The sequence below is a fragment of the Mastigoproctus giganteus genome, chromosome 1 (genome assembly GCF_048544385.1).
Source record: "Mastigoproctus giganteus isolate SK-2022 chromosome 1, ASM4854438v1, whole genome shotgun sequence".
Taxonomy (NCBI): Eukaryota; Metazoa; Arthropoda; class Arachnida; order Uropygi; family Thelyphonidae; genus Mastigoproctus; species Mastigoproctus giganteus.
Genome location: NC_143575.1, coordinates 228,712,690 through 228,736,956, shown reverse-complemented (window position 1 = coordinate 228,736,956; position 24,267 = coordinate 228,712,690). Strand labels below are relative to the sequence as shown.

Genomic DNA, 24,267 nt, shown 5'->3' with positions numbered 1-24,267 from the left:
CCACTGAACCCTGGGGGACTCCACTGATAACATTAGTTCACGAAGAGCAGTGCCCATTGATAACCAATCACTGGCTTCTTCCACTTAACCATCCCTTTACCCATAGTAGTAACTTGCCCTTAATGCCACATTGCTCCAGTTTGTACAGCAGTCTTTTTTTATGTGCAAGAGTATCAAGAGCCTTCCTGAAATCCAAGTATATGATATCAAAATTATTTTTTGCATCCAATGCCCTGGTCACTGTGTCATAGTAACCTGTGGCTATTTGTTTATTTTATTAAATCACAGATCTGTGAAATATGTTTTGCATTTCAAATTTTATTAAAATCCAGTAGGCAATTTGTAAAGTATTAGAAAACATTGAGTGAATTTTACTTGTAGAGGTATGCACAGTGATGTGAAAACAGTTTTATATATTATTGGTTAACTAATTGGTAACAAAATAATTATTTCATTTTCACTTCTGTTAATCATAGAATAAGAAAAAGTGTAGTTAATTTGAAAAAATAAAAAAAATTACATGCTCAAAATGTAACGTAATGTAAACCCTAACTTGTTTTCTTATTTTGTGTTGTAGTATATCTCCTATATTTGTTCTGTACAGTTTGAAACACTGTGTGTGTGTGTGTGTGTGTGTGTGTGTGTGTAAATTAGAGGTATAAAGTGGCAGTAGAAAACTGGCAGAAAAAAAATACACAAGTTAGTTGTCAGTTTACTAATTTTTTTATATTATAGCTTTTGCTACATTAAAATAATAAAAGTTTTATCTTCTTTATACTACAAGGCAACTTAGATAGTGTGTGGGTGGGGGGGGGGGGGGTGCAAGTTAAAATGAAGTATCTACAATAAGTCGAAATAAAATTAAATAAAGTATCTGCAATAAGTTGGTATTAGGAAGAGATGAAAATTCCTACAGTTAAATTCTGTCTTGAGCTTTCACTAGTGGAGTCTTTTAATGGACAGTAACACCTTGTTGCATTAAGTAGATCTTGCAAATAATTCTTTCCAGGAGGAAGGTTATTGTGTAAATAAGTTGCATTCATTAGATTTAAATCAGATTAGTCATACCTGGGATGTTCTGGAAAAGTGAATTGAACATTATGCACCAGATTTGATAACTTACTGACATCACACAGAACATCAAGTCTATTAGTGACTGAATTCACAGTATACACTATTACTATTTTCTATAAAACATATTTTTAATGTCAACTAAAACTTAACATTAAATATGGTGAATCTAATTTTCTGATATTCATCTGTGATAGGTGCATGCATGTGTTCTCAAAGACAAAAAAGATACCCTTTGTGTCCTTGAGGCCAAAATGTTTTATCCCAATATGGGAGTTACAAAACCCAAGACCATTGTTGTTTTTTTTTATTTTATTTTTTTATTTTTATTTTTTTTTTTGCTTTATTGTACAACAAAATGTGATGATATTTCTTTTGGTATGCCTTACTCTAGATATTCACAGTTTAGCTATATGATATGGATATATTGAATATTCTGCTGATGGGTTTCCTGCTAGCTTTTGCCAGTAGTCTTTCCCATTTTTTTTTTTTTTTTTTTTACTTTAGAGTTATTTTTATATGCTTTTTTTATTTACTCTTTAAGGATCATCACAGAACTCAATTAATTATCAAGATGGAAATGAGAAGAAAGTTGAGGAATCTGCTTGTGAATTAGGTGACTCTGTGAACCCTAGTGATGGTGGAGGAGGTGTTGATAATCAACATAAACTGAAAGGAGATGCAAAAAAATTTCTACCTCCAAACAGGGTGATACTAGTCATGAGACTGATGTAACTACTACTTCTGAGACCTGCAGCAGCAACTTAAAGTAAGTAAGCTGATATTGACATGCACATTACATTTTCCTTATTGTATATTTTTATGGCCTCTATTCTATATTGTCATAATCAATTCCACCTCTGCTTATGGCTTTCATTAAATTGTTAGTTTACGACAAACAAAATCAGGCGTGTGCCCCTTCTGATCTTCAGTCATGTTTATGTACTGATTTTTAAAATATGCAAATATGTTATTTATTTATTTATTTTTTTTTTTTTTTTTCAGTTATAGACCTACTGAATTTAATGATATGACCTTGATCATGTGTAGTATGAGTATTATAAAGGCTGAATGATGTAAGAAATTGGACTTTCTCTGCATCTGCCAAAAAAACTATCTACCATGACCACTGTGGTAGGCAGTTTACTCCAGTGATCTGTAGCACTCCCTTCTGTTACTCCCTAAAACTTTATATTTGTGCTTCTTGGTTCTTATTTCTTCTACCAGTGAAAATATACCTCCCCTCTAATTCATTTTACTGTTTCTTTGAGGGCCTTGTATACCTGCTAAGCTTTGCATTTTTCACTTTCAGAGCTGTTCTTCATCAAGTAGCACTATCTTTCTTCACGTGTGGCCTTCAGGCCTGAACACAATAATCTAAATACAGTCTCACCATCACCTTATATATAGAGACAATGACATCTTTTTCTTTACTTGCAAGGTGTCACATATCATTGATAGGATACCATGTCTTCCTTGTTGCCTGTTTACACTGCACGGAAAATTTCACATCTGTCTGAACGAAAACCCAACAGCAAATACTAAAACAAGTTGAATTTTATTCATACCTTCTAATAATTTTATTCATTTATAAGGATAAAGGACAACAGTTGGATTTGACACCAGATGCAGAAATTTTGGTAGAAGAAGTAGAAGATGCTATCAAATCATTGAAAAATGGCAAAGCAGCAGGACCTGTTAAAGTTGAAAGCTGGAAGCCAGCTGGGATGTGAACTATTTTTAAAATGCCTTCTACTTAACAAAGTACCTGTAGCATGGAAAAATGCAGAAGCCATCCTACTGCACAAAAAAAAGGTGACAAGGCCGATTTTTAAAAACTAACAACCAAATAAGCCTATTGCCAGTTGTGTACAAGGTTTTCAGAAAGATACTTTCAAGAAGAATAGGCACAATACTTATGTGGCATAACCCAAAGAACAAGCAGGTGTTAGAAGTATCTTCAGTACAGTGGATTACATCCAAACAGTGCAGCAAGTTATAGAGTAGTCAAATGAATACAACCTTCCATCATGTATAGCCTTCATCGACTATGAAAAGCATTCGACTCAGTCAGAAAACAAGCAATAATCAATGCCCTAATCAACCAAGGTGTAGACAGAGTTTACGCTTATATTTTTCAATCATTATATGAAAAGGTGATTGCATTAATATGGGTTGACAATGATCAAGTTGAGATTAATGTAGAAAAAGGCATTTGACAAGGAGACACAATCTTCCTAAAAGTATTTTTTACCTGTTTAGAAGAAATTTTTTGCAAGCTAAATTGGGATAATAAAGGACTCTAGATAAGTGGATAGTACCTGAATTGCAGATCATATTATTCTCTTTGCCAATGATCTGGAAGAACAATTTCAGCAAAACATTGAAGAGCTGTAGCATGAAAACAAGAAATTTGGTTTAAAGATGAATATCAAGAAAACAGGTTATTTTCAACAAGTTTACTAGACCAAAGAAATTCATGGCCTATGGACAAGAACTAGAAGAAATGGAAAAGTATGTTTACCTTAGACAAGAAAGTTCAACAGATGGAAATTGAATGACACATAAAATTGGAATGCAAGCATTTGGAAAGCTTAATATATTCTTCAAGACAAACTTGTCACCCTGTCTCAAATTAAAAGTTTTTGATCAATGTATACTCCCTGTTCTTAGATGGATATTGAATGCCAAAGCTTTACAAAGATTGTGGGTCACATAGGGAAGTATGGAATGATGAATTTGAACATTACCAAAAGAGACTGAAAAATGAGACTGAAAGAACAAAGTGCTTAAAATGGAAAGGGGCAGTCATATATCAAGAAGAACTGATGGTAGATGGAACGAACAAATTTTAGAATGGATACTGTTTGACTCTAAACACCTAAGAAAAAGACCAAAGATGAGGTGATCAATGAAATTTGCTGGTGTACAATGGCAACAGAAAGCATAAGACCACAGTTGCTGGAAATGTGTTAGGAGGCCTTCATCCTGCAGTGGATACAGAGTGGCTGAAGATGATGATGATAGTGATGATATAATTTTTAATTTTCAAAAAGTATTTGTACACACAATAAGCAGAAATATATGCACGTACACACATTTAAAATTTCAAGAGCTTAATGGTCTTTTAAACTGGGAAATGGAAGTTTAATAGATTCATGTTTATATTTTGTCTAAATTTTTTTTTTTTTTTTTTTAATTTTCATCAGAATTTTTTTTAAATAAAAGGTGTAAAAAAACAGCATTATTTAAATAACTAATTTTATTTTTTAAAAAAATAGTTTCATAAGATAAGTATTGCAACCATTAAGAAAAGATAAAATTTTGGTATTTGCTAAGCAGAATGCAAAAACCCCAAAACATTGTCCAGAAATTAAAAGGAAAATTGGTCACCTGTCAGGTGGCTTGCTACTGATTTTGCTATATTTTGGCTGCCATCATTGCTAGGTTAACAGGAGTTTCTGTTAGGACTATTCTAAAAATAAAAGCTGAACTGAAGGCTACTGCCAGAAAATTAACTTTTCCTTGTCACAAACGACAATCTCTTACAGGATGCTTTTTTTTTTTTTTTTGAAAATTCCCCCTCCCCTCTTTATAATTTTCCCAAAGTTGCATATAACACTTTATAAAACTATGGCATAGGTGTCTTATGTGCTGTGATTCCAATCAGAGAATAAAAAATATATATATTCTCACAAATAAATTGTAAGAACAAATGAACAAGAATATTATGTTGAAGATTATATTTATTTGAAGTCTATGTTGATAATGACCGCATTTGCATTAGCCCAGCTATGCAAAGATGTTTCTCAGTATTTCCAAAATTCAAAGGATCAATAAATGCAGAGATTTCAGTCATTTATATTTGCACTGTACTGCAATTTGTATTATGCGTTTTTGAAAACACCTTCAGAGTTACTTTGTTTACTGAGGTGATTTGGTCTCTCCTGGCTGAGCACACAAAAAAGGCATAAATTTTTAAAAGATATATGGAATACATTAATAGAATGCTGCTTTGCTTCCTTGCATCATTTTTTTTCAGTACTAATACTATATTATAACATATCTCAAAATAAATAAATTAAGTGTATCCTCTGGATGACAACGTAAGGTCAGAGAAGTCCTTATGAAGATGAGAATACAGTAGTAGTAGAGGCATGATGCAAGAAAGCAAGCATATGAGCTTATGTAGCATCAGCAAAAAAAAAAAAAAATAAAAAAATAATAATAAAAAAAACCACTTGAATTTATTTAAGATATCCACTTCCACAGTGACAGTTGGAAGTTTGTTCCAGCAATCAACCATCCAATGGCCAAAGGCAAATTTTCGCATTCTATTCTACAACTGTCTTTTCTCAATTTGAATTTATTCCCCCTCAGGTTGGTAATCTGAGCAAGTGGAAGAATTCCATCAGAATTGAGCATGCTCAACCCATTCAAGGCTTTATACATCTCAATCAGATCACCTTGTAGGTGCCTAGTCTCTAGATTCTGCAATTTGCAGAACTTAAGCCTTTCTCCGGCGCCTCCGTAGTCAGGTGGGAAGGAGCAGCAGTGTGTAGCACACACTTCTTGATTAGACTGGGGTTCGAGCCCGTCACCACCAAATATGGAGGATGCGGAAAGGTCAGGGAATGACCACCACATATCCCGGAGCAATATGGCCTTAGTTGCTAATGCTCCTAAAAACCAAATAACAAACTTAAGCCTTTCTTGGTAAGAGAACCCCTTCGTTCCCCTCACCAATTTTGTTGCCCTTCTCTGTACTCGGTCAAGAAACCCTACATCCTTCCTAAATTGCAGTACTCAAAGCATGGCCTTACCATTACCTTATACAAAGAGATAATCACCTCCTTTTCCCTACTAGCAAAATTCCTGTACATCATTGACAATACTCCATGATATGCTCTGGCAGCCTGTCTGCACTGTTCAGAGAACTTCATATTTGACTGCATAATTATTCCTAGGTCTTTTTCATTTTCTACCACTCTAAGTACCATACAATTGGTACATGTCTCTGGGGTTACTTCTACCCATATGCAGTACTGTGCCTTTGTCAAAACTTCAGTTGCCACTTCTCAGCCTATCTGTCGAACTTTTCTAGACCTTGTTGCTGTAGCACACTGCCATTACTGTCATTAACAGCCCTGCCAACCTTTGTATCATTGCATACTTGGACATTAAGCCTGATATAACTTCATCAGTATCATTGATAAATATACAAAGCAACAGTGGGCCCAACACCAAACCCTGAGGAACTCCACTAATAACATTAGTCAACGAAGAGCAGTGTCCATTGATTACCACTCTCTGTTTTCTCCCACTCAACCATCCTTTTATCCATTGTAGCAACTTTCCCTTAATGCCATACTGCTCCAATTTGTACGGTAGTCTTCCGTGTGCAACAGTATCAAAACCTTTCCTGAAATCAAAGTATATGATATCAAAATTATTTTTTGCACCTGGTTCCTTTGTAACTACTTCATAGTATGCAATCAGATTTATCAGACAAGACTTTCCCTTAACAAACCCATGCTGTGTCTGAATTATTATTGCAGTCTGTTTAGATGATCCTGGAAGAACATTATACCGTATTGAGTAGTCAACCATACGCAGTCTTTGAATTCATTTTTATTTTTTATTTGACAAATAGAAATAAATGAAAATTGCTTTGCCAATATTATTTACAAATGCAACAGTCTAAAAATCATAGTTACGAAAACTTGTTTACAGCACATTAGATGAATTCATTACATCATTTAGAATACCCAGATACATTGAGTTCTCCATTGCTTTTCAGTGAGTGATTAATCTTATTTATGCATAAATAATAGATAGTCCATGACCTAACAAACTTCTACATGTCATAATATAACAACAATTAATTATAATAGCTCAATTCAAAGTCAATGTACAGATTTTAGACTTTGAGGTGAAATCTCCAAGCACAGCCAATTGTCCCAGATGGCCAAACCAAGAATTACATTTTCCAATTCATGTGTGGTCCCCTTTCCCTTTAAAATGGTTGGAGAATTAGTTTATCAGATCATGGGGGTTTAATCGAATATGAAACATTACCATGAACAATATATATGAATGCTGCCAATAAGTAAAGTTATTCTCATATGGTAGCTATGTTTATACACGTGCTGACAAATGTGCAGACACACTTTTGCCAGCACGTGTATTAACATAACCTCTGGAAGAAACTGAATTCCCCAGTATGTAGAGATGTCTTAAATTAAAGAGTTATTTTTTTTTTTGAATTCATCATTGACTCTCGATTTTCCCAAATAGATGGTAAAAAAAAATTCTCAGATAATCAATTTCCCGGTTAATCCAAAAATACAAGTCCCTGACATATGTAAGAGATACTTTCCAGGACTTCTTACGTAACTCGGGAATGACTTATAAAATATTGCTACTATATCCCTGATATTACAAAAACCACATAATATCCTCAGAAGAATGAATAAAAATAGTTATATATTTTTAATTCGTTCAATTAAAAACTTTATCTGGGGACAGCCATGAAGTAGCCAGAGTGGCAAATAAAACATAAAAGGAAGAAAAAACGTATGTTAGTACTGTAAAAACTGATATGTGTTTCATAGCTTTGGTTGTTATAGTTGACTTCATTTGTACCTATCCCTTCACTGCTTCTTATATTCTGTCTTTCTCCTTTATTATCGTGTTCATGGTTGCCACTGACAAATCTGAATTCCCAGCGTTACTTTTTAATGTTTGGCCATTTTCATACATCCTTATTATTTTAATTTTCTGATCCAACTCAATCGCTTTCCTTTTCTTGATAGATTTACTAGTACCGCTGTCACTTATTCTCTTAGTCGGCACCACGATAACAGTAAAAATTAAATTTTCTGAAAAGAACTTCACAGGGTTAAGGTGAACACTCACTATTATCACCCAATGCAAGCTCGCATTTTACTAAAGCACATTTCTGGAGGTCACTACCATCCAAAGGCTATCCTGGAATGGATACCTCCTGGAAGAAGGAGAAGAGGAAGACCTAGGAGGACATGGATGGAGTACGGGAGTGCATGACAGCCTGAGGCTAAACCGACCGAGACACTTTGAACTGCACTTTATGGCGGGAAAAATTCCTACCAAAAGATAACTTGTAGGCTGAGGAAACCCATTGTAAATGGGTTTCCTCAGCCTACATGCAAACACTCCTCTTGAAGAAGAAGACTACCATAAAGGTAGTCTTCTTCTTCAAGAGGAGTAGAAAATTTTATAATATTGCCAAGTATTATACTTCCCCACCTGGCTTCTCCTCTTGAAGAAGAAGACTACCATAAAGGTAGTCTTCTTCAAGAGGAGAAGACTACCTTTATGGTAGTCTTCTCCTCTTTTGCACTTTACGGGTTACTGGGCTTTTCTGTTACTGCAATTCATTAAAAATGGGTAGTAAACTCAATTTTATTGCATTTGCAATAATACCGATAGCTGGAATTTTGTGGTTTTTTAAGTTACAGTATTGTGAAATGTGTCTCCCCTTCACTGAAATCTTCAGTCATATAAAAAAATATATAAATAATGTAACGTAAGTCTGAAGCGACATAAGTCGGGGACTTACTGTATCAAAAAATGTTCAGCAACCTACATAAAAAGTACGGTGATAGATAAAAAAACAAAAAAACTTGTGATATACTACTTGCATGTCCAATACGATGCTTCCCTTTATTGTTTAGTGTCGCGTATGGTTTGGTCACCAACATTTATAATGGTTCATTAGAGATTTAACAGATGCACTATTTTCAAACTTTTGAACAATTTCAAGTTTTTCTGTAATTGAAAGAACAACTCTTGCATTTGCCCATCATTTTCGTGATTTCTGAACAAAAAATAAATAAATAATAATAATAAAAATTCTGATATCCCTGACATAAATAACAAAACAAAATTTGTCTTTTGTTGTGCTGATTGAACACAACAATAGACGTGATACACTAAAACAAACTAAGCATTTGGTTTCTCTCTTTTTTTTTTGAGCAGTGGATGGTTGAAGACAGTGGGGGGTTGCAAGATAATAGGTATACTAATCTCCCAACGATGACTTATAACTTCGCTTATTTATGACTTGCAAAACATCTGTTTATACCTATTCTAGTTATTACTTAAATTTTATGATTTCTGATTGATTTTTTATTTTTTATTTATTTATTATTATTTTTTAATTTGGAGCATGATATACAACAGACTCTCGATTTATCCCAGTTAATCCAGTCCCAGTAAATCAAGAGTCTGCTGTATATTTTTTTTTAATTTGAACTCAATTATTTTTTATTTTTCTTTTTTGAGAAAATATCATTGTACTCAACTTCAAATAAAAGACTTAAATTAGGATGTATATATACATAACTGCAGTGCTCTTCTCAGGACTTATCAAATGGGTGCACTGCCTGGTGAATTTAACTGACTGCTCGGCTAATTTAATTTAAGCAATTTTCGCGGTACCATATGGTACCGCGATCTGTGATCAGTGAGCATACCATATGGTATGCTCACTGATCTCGATCAATATTAATTCGAACATACTATGCGATCAAGATCAATGTGACAGGAGCATATAATGTTAAATTATGCAATTAATTTTTGCTCTGGATCACTCAAGTCACATTTATAAATAATAGAAAATTTTATAATATTGCAAAGTATTATACTTCCCCACCCGGCTACTTCATAATGCCATCCGTCTGGCAAAATTTTCTGGGGAGAACACTGAACTATATATGAAAAAATACACAAAAAAAAAAAAAAAAAAAAAAAGATTAAATGAGTATGGGATAAACTATATTTTATAAGCATAATGTGAAAAAATGCAACGAAAAAATACAGAGAAATATGTATCCCATTTTGTTTCCTTTAATTTGCCTTTTTTTATGCGTGTGTTATGTAGCATAATACATTTTTTAATAAAAAAATTATTAGCTGAATATGAATTACTGAATTATTTTTATAGTTAAGTGAAATTTTTTTTTTAAGTTGTAATATTTTAGGTAATGCTTAGAATATTCATTTAATAGTAAATAAAAACAGCTTCGTTGCATTTTAGAAAATTATCGCTATTCCTGGAGTTATCAGAAAATATGGACATATCCACCGACCTGGAACAAAGTGAAAATACAGTTTCCAAATCTGAAGGTAAATATCAATATAGACACTTCCTACATTCAAGCTTAATTTTTCATTCACCTTTATGAAACTAAAAGAATTCATAATTTATATCAGATTAATTTTTGGGGGTGCCACCCAGAAGTTTCTTTTCTTCAATAAAGGGGGGGGGGAATGGTTTCACTTACTAGCTATTTCATAGCATGCCCATCGAAATATTCTCTCTGAATAGTACACTTCGTTCAGCAATCCTTTAGTTTCTGGAAGCACTTGAATTCATTATCATATCTTGCTGTGTCTCTTTCAGTTTTTGTTAGGTCTCTAAAATGTCCTTTAATTTCTCCCATTGAAGTTTAAATTTTTGTACTGGAAACAAAAGAAATTGTAGGGAGCTAGATCTGAAGTTATGGAAGGTGGTGGGGCCAGGGAAGAACCATGTTGTTCTTGCACAGAAATAATTTGTGTGAGTAGAAATTGATCCAAATCTCAGCCTGTTCAGGATGAGAGAGAGAGAGAGAGAGAGAGAGAGAGAGAGAGAGAGAGATGTGGTAAAAATTACAACTTCAAGTCAGAAAATATTCCTGACAGTTGACATTTTCTTTACAGAATATGTCAACTGTTAACACTTGATTAGGTTGGCTTGTGAAGGTAAAAGGCAATCTTTATAAAATTCAGCCTTGTTTTATGAAATTCTCTAAGATTCCTTATTTGTGCCTTCTGGTTCTTGTCTTGCCTCAGCTTATACCTCCCTTGATTCAATTTACTGATCCATTCAGGGTGTTATACACCTCGATCAGGTGTATAAGGCACTGAACATTTTTTAAGTTGTGGCTTCGAGACCTGAATACAATATTCTAATATGTTTTTACCATCGTCTTATATGCTGTCTTATGACAGTGTATAAGGTGATAGTAAAATTGACATGCTTCTTCCAAAGGTCCTATAAATCATGCACAGGATGCCGTGTTCTCCAAAGCATGCACGGAATGCCATGTTTCTGTTCTCCAAAGTGCAAAATCATACATTCAGTTAAGCATTAAACTTTAATTGCCATTTTTCAGATCATATCTGAAACTAAGTCATTTTGCATTTTCAGGCCATACCAGTCCCAAGTCATTTTGAAGTGATATGGTCTGGTACAAGTTTTGGTTATTAACTACCCTTTCTAGCTTCAGATCATTGGCAAACAACTTTAACAGCTCTCCCTTGTCAATATGCGAGTATGCATTTTTTCATGTCAGGGACCAAAGGAGTATCAATATATATGCAAATTTTGATAGTTATTTCAATGCATTATCAATGATTTTCTTGAAGCTCTTGTTATTGAATTTCAGCTTGTGTGGACTTACACAACTGAAATTCAAGAAATTCTCTGGAGTTCAGATTAATAAGTTTATGAAACTGAATAAAATAATACTTATGTAAATGAAGAGGATATTGCAGCAAAACAAAAAATAAATAATGGTGAATTTTTATTTATTTTTCAATTTTTTTAACGTTTTTTTAAAACAAAATTTTAATTTTATTTTTGACATTAATTCCTGTCAGGTGTTTGGCTACAAAGTTAAAACAGAAAAAAAAAATATATTTAAAAGCATTTATGTAGATGTTTTTACAACCTTCCAAATTCCTTAAAAAAATATTCACTCCATTTGCATACATACCCTCTGGAAACCCATTCATGAAAGAGTTAGCAAGCTTAGAAACCTGAAGGGGGACAGCAGCATTGATCCTTAGGAACTCCACTTGTCATATTAGTCCATCTAAAGACTATCTACTTGATGACTACCCATATCTCTTATCTTGTAGCCAGTCTGTAATACATCCAAGGATCTTACCAATAATTCTAATTTGTTCTGTTTTATATAATAGCCTTCTATGCAGAGCCATATCAAAAGCTTTTCTGAAGTTGTTTCTTGTATCCAGCTGTTTTATGACTTTGTCATAATAATTGATTAGATTGGCTAGGCAAGACCAATGGGGTAGTCACTCACGTGGGCTTTTTAAGTATCTTTTTAAGATACTTAAAAAGCCCACATAGCCTAAATAACAAGCTGAGCAAAGCCTTAGCTTTGCTCAGCTTCAATAGGTGAGATTGCTATATTGTCACTGTTTCCTAGTGGTTTGATTGGGCTTTCAGCTGTAAAGATCATTTGCAAGGTATCTATTTAGCTTGTGTGCTATTAATGGTACTTGCTACTGATAGGCTGATGATACAAAGGTAGGCACATTGGTAATGACAGTAATCGGACTATGCTATTTCAAGAAGATCTAGATAAACTAAGAGAACAGGCTAAAAGGTGGCAACTGAGGTTTAGCATTGATGTATGCCAGGTACTGCATTCTAGTGCAGATCCCAGAATAATATATCATTTAGGTATCACCAAACTGAGGTAGTTGATAAGGAAAAAGACATAAAGGAATTTTACCTGCTGATATGAAATTTTCTTAGCAGTTCAAACATGCTGCTAAAACAGCCCAAGGGACAATGTCACTGACGTACCTGAACTTTGAAAGCAAGGCCAAAGAGGCATTATATAAGGCAACAGTTAGGCCACATCTGGAGTACTGCATATAGGTTTGGACACTTCATTTTACAAAGAACACTGATCTGTTGGAAAGGGTGCAGAGAAGAATAACAAGCTTAGTTGGGGGGACACAAAAGGATATTCTTACCAAGAAAGACTGGGGTTCTGTAAATTGCAGTCTCTGGAAACTAAGCATCTTCATGGTGACCTTATTGAAGTGTATAAGGCTTTTAAAGGGTTAAGTAAACCAAATGCTGATCTTTACTCTGTCAGATGACACATATAAGGTGACATAAATTTAAAATGAAAAAGGATGTATGAAAATTTCCATTCACTCAAAGATTAATTGATTGTTGGAATAAACTTCCACATAGTTTGAAGCAGATAGTTTGAATAAATTTAAAGAAGGTTAAAACAAATTATTGGCAGGAATGAGCAAATGAAGTGGTTAATTTAATTTAATTTTATTTTTTGGCTCGCACTGTGTAAGCTTTGCTTCCTTCCATCATGTTGCTGATGCTAACACGTTGATATAGAAAGCAGTCATCCAGCAAATTGATAAATGCTCTCCTTCTGAGTGAACTGCCAAACCATGAGTTTCTGTTGGTATCTGGAAAGTTCAAGTCCTCCGTGACATGGCATTATGTGCTGGCCCAATCTACTTGTTTATAAAGTTGTTCCTTTTGCTCTTCACACTCATTTGACTTATACTCTCATCTTGATATTTCCACTATTTGTGTGGCACCACACTCACTCAACAAACTCAAACTGACTGACATTACACTGGCCTGTGTCCACTGATTGTACTGTTTTAGAATCTGTTTGCTTCTTAAACAGAAAGCTTTTTGTTTAGAAGCACATAACCACTACATTCAAATTCTGCATCTCCAATATCAGAGTGATTCAATGTTTTTGCTATATACACAATGTCAGTATTTGATAACTTAACCAGTATTTATAATTTGTGTAATGTGCTCCTTCCATTAGTGTATAAGCAAGTAAATATGGCCTGTTTTTAGGAATTCTTACACAGCCCATGTAATTGCTAATTCAATGTAAACCACTGGCCTTGTAATGTCCTGCTTTTCAGGCTACTGCATGTCACAGAAATAATTCAGGGATCAGTTCCATCTCTGTATATAGCTGTCATTAAACTGTTAGTCTTTGTTTTCTCCCTCCCTTCCAAAATAACTGTTTCTAATCATCCAACACTGACTTGATAGCTTCAGTAAATATCCTTTCACTTCTTTTATTCAAATGTGTTCCTGTCTCTGTGCAAAGAGTCCCCTTCTGTTAACAAGCACTGGCCATGCTGGGAAAAAATTTAAAAATTTGATAACCTTCCTCCTGTTATATCTTGGCAAAATTTGATAGGTACTGTTGGAAAAATATCATTTTACATTATGAAATAAGAAAATAACCTGGGATGGCAGTGTCATCATTGCATAAATACTTCATATGAAGACAAAAAAAATACACAAGAGTTTGAGGATATGAATTTTAAGTTCTCTGATTTACAAAAGGAATTATTGTAATGAGTTTCTATTTTTCATTGTAAAAGGAACAAATTTTATTTCTGTTAGTAATTTACAGTTGTACCATCTGGTTCATAATAAGAATTCTACATTTAAATGCATCCTTATGGTCTAAATTGCTTTATCATTAATATAAACAAATCAGGCTAAGTTAAATTCACATCTTTTGTACTTTTTAATGGTATCTTGATAATACAAGGTGGTCCATAAGTAAGGAAACTATTTTGAATAAACTGCTGATGTAAATATGTATAAATTATTTAAAAAATAGTTTATTTTTTTTTATTCTATCAGAATAATTTGAACATGGGAAAAGTAGTATGAGCCTTGCAGTGAAGGAGAACATTGAAATTGTAAACTGGAATGCAAAATATGCAAATCCTATAGAAGTTGCATGCCAGTTCAAATTTTTTTTTTTTTTTTTTAACATAAACCATCCACGATAAAGACCATAAAGCAAATTTTGAAGAAGCGGGAATAGTGCACAATATACCAAATCCAGGTAGACCTTGTATATCAGACATCTGCCAATTTTGAACTTGTAAGAGAGAATATCAAAAGTAGTCCAAAAAAAATCTCAAAGAAAATGAAGTTAGGAACTTAAAACGCCTAAAACAAGCTTAAATACAATTATAAAGGAACTTAATATAAAGTTTATCATCCCATGTTGCTACAAAGTTTCCTTGAGGATGATCCACATAGAAGATTGGAATTTGCCAAATGGTTTTTGTCCGTGAGTGTTATAAACGAAGATATTGTTGACAATGTTTTGTTGACTGATGAAGCCACATTTAAACTAAATGGATCATCATAACTGTCTTAATGACCACCATTTATTCTTAACAAGGATTGAAATGCCTATGGGATTGAAAAGCTTGATAGTCTGGGCTGTATTTGGACAAGTGTTCTTTGGCCTTTTTTTTTCTTTGAAAACATGAGAACTGTGACAGAAGAAAGCTATTTGAGACTGCTATAAGGCAAAATTATTCCATAGCAATCCAAAATCAGTTTTTATCATTGCTTGTTTTAATGCAGGCCGAAGCACTAGCTCACCACCTAAAAAATTGTCTGTGAATTCTTAGATGAAAAGTTCTCAGGTTGATGGATTAAATGACAAGATTCTTTTTAAATGGCCACTATACTCGCTGGATTTAATGCCTTTTGTGATTACTTTTTGTGGGGATTTGTAAAGAATAAAGTATTTAGTAATAAATGCAGGTCTCTGCTAGAGCTTATGCAGCAATAGAGAATTTGAAAACATGTCTGTGAAGTTGTGCTTGTGAAATTGCACTTGCTGTCTGCCCAAAATACTATAATTTTGTAAAGACCAAAATGGTGTCCATATTGAACAGCTGTTGTAAATTTTTTTTTTAAGTTTAAGCACTTTCTTTGTAGTGTGCCATTTCTGTTGTGCTAGCATTAATTAAAATTTAGATTTAACATAGTGTTATTTATAGTCAAACATGTTTCCATACTTTTGGACCACCCTGTATTTTGCTTTAGCACTAATGATATTTGCTGTTCAGTAATTAAAAGATAATTTCATAGGTGGCACTGTTGAAGAAGATAAATCACTTCCAGAGGATAAGAAACATGAAATGATTCAGGATGTTTCTGCATCTAGTCTCAACAAGTCAGAAGTGATTTTGCTTGAAAGGTTAGACATATAGCATATACTTGCAATTTGACTTCATTTGAATATATGATATGATATGTTATTAAAACTTTGCTATTTCAAACCCCAATACAGTGGGTGTCCGCTTACATGATTAATTGGAACCAAGAAGACGTTCCAGTGAGCACATTTCACAGTTAGCAAACAATGAGGACCAGTTTTTTTTAAAAATAAAATTATCTAAATTGTTGCTGTTATTTTTTTAAAATTTATTTTAATTTTTTCTATTAAAAGCCCAAACATGAATGGTATTAGAATCTATAGTACTTAGTACTGTGCGAAGTACTATAGATTCTGATACCATTCTAATACCAACAAGTACCTTCTTTCATTGTCTCGAAAGTTGAGACAATGAAAGAAGATACTTGTTGATATTAGACCTGAATTTCTGTCGATTGTAATTTTCAGGAATTACATGTGAAAGGTAGTTGTCCAGAAAATGAAATATGAAAGATAAATGAAGAAGAAAATTTGGTTCTGTGAGTTTGAAGTTAGACAATAAGTTGGTGTAGACTGGTTCTGGCACGTGTTCGGAAGAGAGAGTGGAAATTATAGAAGGCAATTCAGATGAACAGTGTCTATAGAAAAGGCATGGGCATATCTGTGATATAGGGAGAGGAGAGAGACTATGCAAGACATGGATCATTAATTAACCTAATTGCCCTCTTTAGAATGCAGTCCAGAAGCCTGAGAGGGGTTATGGGGACTCTGCTCCAGATGTGGAAACAGTATTCCATGGTAGGATAGATTTGAGATTTGTACATAGTGAGTAGCTGTTTAGAAGAAAAGTAACACCAAGAGTGACATGGAAAACCCAGTTTTTTAGCCGCAGAGGAAGCAGTATTTGTGATGTACTTATGCTGTGAGAGATTAGAAGTCAGGGTAATTCCTGATAGACATATAGGATCTAGAAATCTGAGTGTCATCAATGATAAGCATAGGAACAGTAGACTTTTTTTTTGGGAGATATAAGACAAGATTGAGTTTTAGAAAGATTAAAATTAACCAAGCTATCTTTGCCTCACTGGAGAATTATCTGATGATCAGCATGTAAGGAATTGGTAGTGGATGTTCAATAAGATGAAGCTGTTTGTGCAGGGCAAGGTTTCTTAAACTGGAAGGTGGAATGCATGATGTAGCTTAGTGGTCAGGAGCACAAGTGAAGTAGCACACGTTCTTTGAGTGGCCTGGGGTTCAAGCCTGTGACTGCTAAATATGATTAACATTTGTATTGATTGATTTATTGTAAACTCTACTGACTTGTTTATACTCCAGCACGACACTTAGTGGTCGTGCTGGAGTATAAACAAGAACATTTTACAATGTGCTGTCATCTGAAAAACTGTGGATAGGATACCCAATGAATTGAAGAAGACCATTAATATACAAGAGGAAAGGAGAGAGAGAGAGAGGGAGAGGGAACTAAACCTTGGAACTAAGCCATCTACCATCACCTGTAGTGAGTCAGGCAGAGAGAAAACTGGATACCCAATTACAAAAAACAGTTGACAATCAATAAGAAGACCTTTATGTCAAACAAGATCAAAAGCCTTTGAAATGTCAAGAGTAACTTGAGTTTCTTGACAAGAGTGCTTGAGTTTCACCAAACTCCATTGAATTTGTTCATAGATGGGTAATATAAGCCAATATATCACCAGTGGATTGACACTGACAGAATCCATATTGATGATCATTGATCATTTGGAAGGTTTCAAGATAATTTAGGAGTTGATGGTTAATGGGTCCATTACTTTAGAAAGAGTAGAGGTAAATGCAATAGGACGATAATTGAATTTGAGGGATTTGTTGCCCTTTTTAGAAACTGCCTAGATATGGGCAAATTTCCAAGCAGAAGGATAAACATCAGTGGAATAAGAAAGTAGGAAAATGTGACACAGAACAGGAGTAAGCTCAGGAGGAGGAAAGGTTTTGAGAATGAGTGGAGGAATATCAGTATCTGCAGCTTTCATGGCATCAAAATATTTCAAAATTGTTCTCACTTCCTTTTGACAGAAGACCACAGGAGGCATTGAGTGGAGTGTACTGAAAATTGTAGGAGGTGGTTTACCAAGATTGTCAGTATACGAGTTAGACGAAAAGTAGGATGCAAGTAAGTCACCTTTATCTTTAGCTGAATTTGGTAATAGAACCATCAAGTTTTAACAGCAGTGGGAGTAAAGATCAGAAAAAAAATCCCCTGAGGGATTCACTAAGGGTAGCAATTTACTTTCTCATAAATTGAAACAAAAGTACTCTTTCATTTTGTTGGGGGGGGGGTCTTTTCTTTTCATTCATAATCTGTTGCTAATCCACAGAATGGTAGTCACATATTCTTGCATATACTAACACTGCCTCAAGTGCATGAATGGCGTTAGTGCTGATAGGCCATCACAATATCATAAAGAAATGAATTATTTTTTTATATGTAACAGTTTTAATTCACAAATAAATGGATTCACATTTTTCTCTAAAATAAATAATTATATTACTAAATAATAATTATTAAATTAAATTATTTCTTTATCTAATGATTTTAATTCACAAATAAATGCATTTATATTTTCTACACAGTTTTGTCTTCTCTTTTTAGTTATTGAAATTTGATTCTTTACATAAAAATTAAGGTACATACTTTTTAATTTACTTATCATATGTATTTTTTTTATACAAGAATTTTGATGCTATATTTACCAGAATTCATACCAAATTTGTTTACATGGGAGATTCATGAAGATGTTAATGAAACATTGAAATGAAATCCAGTCTAGATGGTATGTCTCTATCTGTCAGCTCTGAGTTTAGGAACAGTAATGCTAAATTTGAGGAAATAAAAAATTTTAAATAAAAAAATCTGCCTATATATATGAAATAATGAATGATTGGAAGAAATTTTGGAACTGAAAAACTCTAAAAATGCCTATTGGGACAGTACATCTTTTACATCTTAAAGTTTATTACAAACTAGAGTGGTAATTTTGAAAAAGAATAAGATAAAGTCCACCGAATAAAGTGCTAATGGAAGTTGCGCATTGTGTAAAAAAAAAATGGATGTATGTAGGAAGAAATAAATGAGAAATGCAGTTCACTCTGCCAATCTCAGTGGAAAGCTACAAGGCACAACAGGGCAAAAAAAAAAAAAATATATATATATATATATATATGGTGTTTCAATAACTTTACAACCCAGAAGGGGCTGAGTTAAGTGGCTGTGTAATCCCTTATACAACAACCACCGACTAAACAAATTTGTTTGTTTGTTATTAGTATTTTTAATTTCTAAATTACAGACAAATGTATATGTGTGGTTTTGAATTGACAGTTTAGGTAATGTCAAAATGTTGTAAAATTAAAGTGATGGTAACAATTTTTCTGCAATTCAACGCTGACATTGAGTATGAATAGGCTGCAAAAAATTAAATTTAGGTAAGTAGAATAGGCAACGTGAATACTACAGAGATAGGTAAAATCTGATATTTCTCATATTTACTTCTATTTTAGCTTCCAAAAAAAGGGACTTTTTAATGTGGTCTTAGTAATGAAAAGGCAAGTGGGTTCCCATGGGAACCTATTTGCTTTTTCCATGAGTTGCCTTGATACCTTCAGGTAACAAGTATATTCTAAAAGAGGAATATTTTGTTCTTTATTTAAACAAGGTGTTACTGTTTTAATGGCATTATCTGATTATAGAGTGGCTATACACTAGATCAGTGGTATTCAAACTTTAGATAGCCGTGAAACCTTCTCAATGTGTGAAAAATCAGTGCAGAACCCATTAATAAATATGTTTCATGTAGTACATTTTATTTAAACAAAATGTTACAATTAAAGTTGCAATAATACATTTCATACAATGTAAACAGGAACTATTTATAAATGAATTAATGAACTCATTTATTAGAAACTAAATAATACTAAATTTACTGAATACATACTAAATTTTAGTATAACATCACTAACAAATAATATAAAAATTGTGCTTGATTTTGCCACAAAAAAAATCAAAATTTGGTATTATTGATGACAGCAAGCACATTTCTGGTTCTGCAACCATTTTATTCCAGTTAAATTAAAAATATAGCATACCAGAACAATTAAAATAGCCAAACCAGCAGTGTCTGAAGATTTATCTAATTGCATAGTGAAACCACAGGGAGAAGATTTTAATCGAGATATTAATTCATCCTCACAATAGTGCCATATCTCTGATGCGTCTAGCAACTGTGGTATCAAAGAGAGGTATGCTATCAATTTCTTTGGCATGTTTCTCACCAGTCTTACACGTAATTAGATCTTTTCCACAAGGTTTTTATTAATTTTTTGCCAAGTGTATATGCCTCCTCTTCTTTAGCAGTATGATAAGTAACAAGGTTAGAAGCCTCGAGTGGTTTTTTGTTATTGCTATACATAAATTTTGAAGACTATTTTCTTGCTTTTGAGCTTTTCATATTCTATTCATATTCTACATATTCTTCATATTCTATGCATAAAATATTCTATGTTTTCACCTATCAAATGTGGGTGGTTACTCTCCATATGTCTTTTTAATTTTATGGGATTTAGACTACTATTGTTTACAACTTTTTCACATTTGACACATGTTCCATTTTCATTTCCGGTCCAAGTAAATCCAAAACTTAAGTAGCTTTCATCATATTTTCTTTTTTTTAGAACCACATTCATGTAATTTCTGTTTTTTAATAGGCATTTCCAAAACGGCTGTTTCGCATGATGAGTTTCCGGAAGTAGATGTTGAAACAATTGCAATGCTGCTGAAGAATTTTCATGTTTTTCTTCTGTTTGTTCATCTTTTTGTTTGAGTTTTCTGGTTTTTAACCAAATGTCCGTAGTGAAGGGCAAATCTAAGAAACTAAAATTCTTTAATTATTTTTTCAGCTGTAATCAATCATAAAAAATCTATTCCATTGCATAAATGGAATTAAAATGAATAAGACTTTACCTTACCTTACCTTACCTTACCTGACCTCACCTCTCTTTTAAACGAAACAAATGAAGATTTTACAATTTCACTGTAATCATAAGAGTAGTAGTATGTGATGCAAGAAACCTAGTGTTATGAGCTTATGCAGCATCAGCCCCAAAAAAAAAAAAAAAAAAAAAAAAAAAAAAATTTACAAAACAAATCCCATTAAAATGTTTGTCCAGTTCCTCCTTAAATTTATTTAACCTATCAATGTCCACACCAACAGATGGAAGTTTGTTCCAGCAATTAACCACCCGCTGGCTACAGGCAAATTTCCGCACATCTATTCTACATCTGTCTTTCCTTAATTTGAATTTATGTCCCCTTAGGTTCGTAATCTGAACAAGTGAAAGAATCCCATCAGGATTCAGCTTGCTCAACCCATTCAAGGCCCTATACACCTCATTCAGATCACCTTGCAGGTGCCTAGTCTCCAGCTGCTGCAATTTGCAGAACTTAAACCTCTCTTGGTAAGAGAATCCCTTCATTCCCCTCACCAATCTTGTTGCCCTTCTCTGTACACGCTCAAGCAAATCTACATCCTTCCTAAAATGAGGCTTCCAGATCTGTATGCAGTACTCAGGTGTGGACTAACCATTGCCTTATACAGAGGGACAATCACTTCCTTTTCCCTGCTAGCAAAATTCGTATATATCATTGACAAAACCCCATGACCTCCCCTGGCAGCCTGTCTGCATTGCTCAGAAAACTTCATATCTGACTGCACAATTACTCCCAGGTCTTTTTCATTTTCTGCCACCTTAAGTGTAGTACCACACAGTTGGTACGTTTCTTTGGGGTTACTTTTACCCATATGCAGTACTTTGCATTTGTCAAGGTTAAACTTCAGTTGCCACTTATCAGCCCATCTGCCCAAATTTTCTAGATTCTGTTGCTGTAGCAGACTGCCATTACTGTCATTAACAACCCTGCCAACCTTGTATCATCTGCAAACTTCGACACTAAGCCTGATATACCTTCATCAATATCATTGATAAATATACAAAACAACAGTGGACCCAACACCGAACCCTGTGGGACTCCACTAATAAGATTAGTCCAAGAAGAGCAGCACCCATTGATTACCACCCTCTGTCTTCTTCCACTTCACCATCCTTTTATCCATTGTAGCAACTTACCCTTAATACCATTCTGCTCCAATTTGTACAGTAGTCTTCCATGCGCAACAGTGTCAAAAGCTTTCCTGAAATCCAAGTATATGATATCAAAATTATTTTTTGCATCCAGTTCCTTTGTAACCACATCATAATACCCAATAAAATTTGTCAGACAAGACTTCCCTTAACAAACCCATGCTGTCTGAATTATTGCTGCAGTCTTGTCTAGATGATCCTGCAATGCACCTTTAACTAGTGACTCCATTATTATACTTGGAACAGAAGTTAAACTAACTGGTCTGTAATTACTCGTGTCACCCTTCGATTCCCCTTTGTGAATTGGGAAAAGATTTGCACATCTCCAGTCTGTGGGGGACTTCCCCTGAGGCCAAGGATGCTCTCTTAATTTATGGATAAGGGTTTGCTTTCTTCCTTTGCTGCCTCCTTTATTATTATTATTATTAATATCCATATGATGCAAGGAAGCCTGAGGCTTATGCTGCACCAGGGAAAAAAAAAAGTTCCCGAGTAATCCTGAGAGAGAGAGAGAGAGAGAGAGAGAGAGAGAGAATCACCAAGAAAGAGAAGAATGATGATATCCAGCTCAGGACCCTGGGTATGCCAAGCCCATACTCACCAGATGTGAGCCCCACCCCAGGTGCCTTTCTTGTGTTTAACTTCAACAATTTCTCCTCCACTTTGCTCAGTTATTACAAAATCATTAAGTACCCTGCTCCAATTTGATACTTCTGGCACTTTCAAACCTTAACTCCTTATGTGTAAGGGAATTAAGCCTTTCTGCTTCAATAGTGAATACTATTTTAAAGGCAGTGCACATAAATAAGAACATATCAAAGGACCAATGCACTTAAGATCAACAGTGATCACAAAACAGCGTTCAGGTGCTGCACTGGTGTGCAAAACTTAAGGACCAACACTTTCTAAAAGTTATAACCACAAAATCAAATGGAACAGCCTGTGGCAATTAGCATAATTGTGGCCATTCAGTAGCAAGCTGGTGCACATGCAAAAATTTGAATCATGATTAGAGGGTTCACATAAACAGATAAAAGCTGCAGTTCAGTAGTTATATGCAAATTACCGAATGGTGAGCACAATTGTTACAGACGTTCGATTGGTTTTATACAGTGCTACAGACAATGAAGTAGCACTTCTCAGCTATATTCTCAGATAATATAATGCAGCCCAATTGTGCATTGGGCTGCATTATATCATCAAAGTTTCTTGTGACGAAGAGGCACTTCATTTTGAAAGCAACTATGTATTTTAACGCTTTTATTATATATATTTTTAACTCTTATCTTATTGTATTTTAACGCTTTTATCTTATTTTATTTCTGTTTTATCATATGTATATATCCTTTTTATTTTAATAAATTTATTTTAACCAGTTAGTCAGTTGTCGCAAGAAACTTTGATGATGACTTTACCCGGGGTCGAATAATTAGGAAGCTTGAGGAAAGTCAAAGTGCGAGGAGTGTGGCTGCAGAGTTTGGTATCGCCCATAGCATCGTCTCACATGCATGGTCAGCCTTCAGAATAACAGGTACTGCTGTTCGAAGGACCAGTGGTAGTCGTCCACAAAAAAACAATGCCCAATGATGACCGCTAATATTCCTACAGGCCAAGAGGGACTGACACCAGACAACGGGATCCATTGCAAACCAGCTGCACGGATACCCGTGCAGCCAGTAGGATATCTATTAGCAGTTTACTGTGGACAGGCGACACCACAAAGGTGGACTGTTTGCCCGACGGCCAGTACACTGTGTCCCTTTAACACCTGCCCATCGGAGATGCTGTTTACAGTGGTGCATCGAACACAAGGACTGGACAACAGTGCAATGGGGTAAGGTACTCTTACTGATGAGAGTATTCAGTCTCAGCAGTGATTCTGGACATCAGCTAATCTTGCAAGAGGTTCACACACAGTATCACCTCGCAAACATCACTGAAAGGAATCGATATGGCGTTCAAGGTGTTCTCGTCTGGGGAGGCGTTATCTTGGATGGACGTACACAACTCCAGATACTGGAAGGCAGTACTGTAACTGGTGCATGCTACCGTACTGAGGTAATCTTTCCTCATGTGCATCTGTTCTGAGGTGCCATTGGCCCCGAATTTGTGTTTATGGATGGTAACGCCACACCCCATCACACTGCAGCCGTTGATATGCTTTTAGAAAGTGAGAACACTGTTC

General features: G+C 34.4%; 1 protein-coding gene across 1 annotated transcript in view; it reads left to right on the top strand.

Moving 5' to 3' along the window:
* The first annotated feature begins 1,749 nt into the window (after positions 1-1,749).
* LOC150091574 (uncharacterized) overlaps positions 1,750-24,267 on the top strand; it is a 298,466-nt gene continuing 275,948 nt past the window's right edge. The window contains exons 1-3 of the mRNA XM_090369000.1: positions 1,750-1,840; positions 10,151-10,239; positions 15,821-15,929. Coding sequence (XP_090225126.1) covers positions 10,185-10,239; positions 15,821-15,929 — 164 coding nt within the window. The 5' untranslated portion in view covers positions 1,750-1,840; positions 10,151-10,184. The remainder of the gene's footprint in view (positions 1,841-10,150; positions 10,240-15,820; positions 15,930-24,267) is intronic.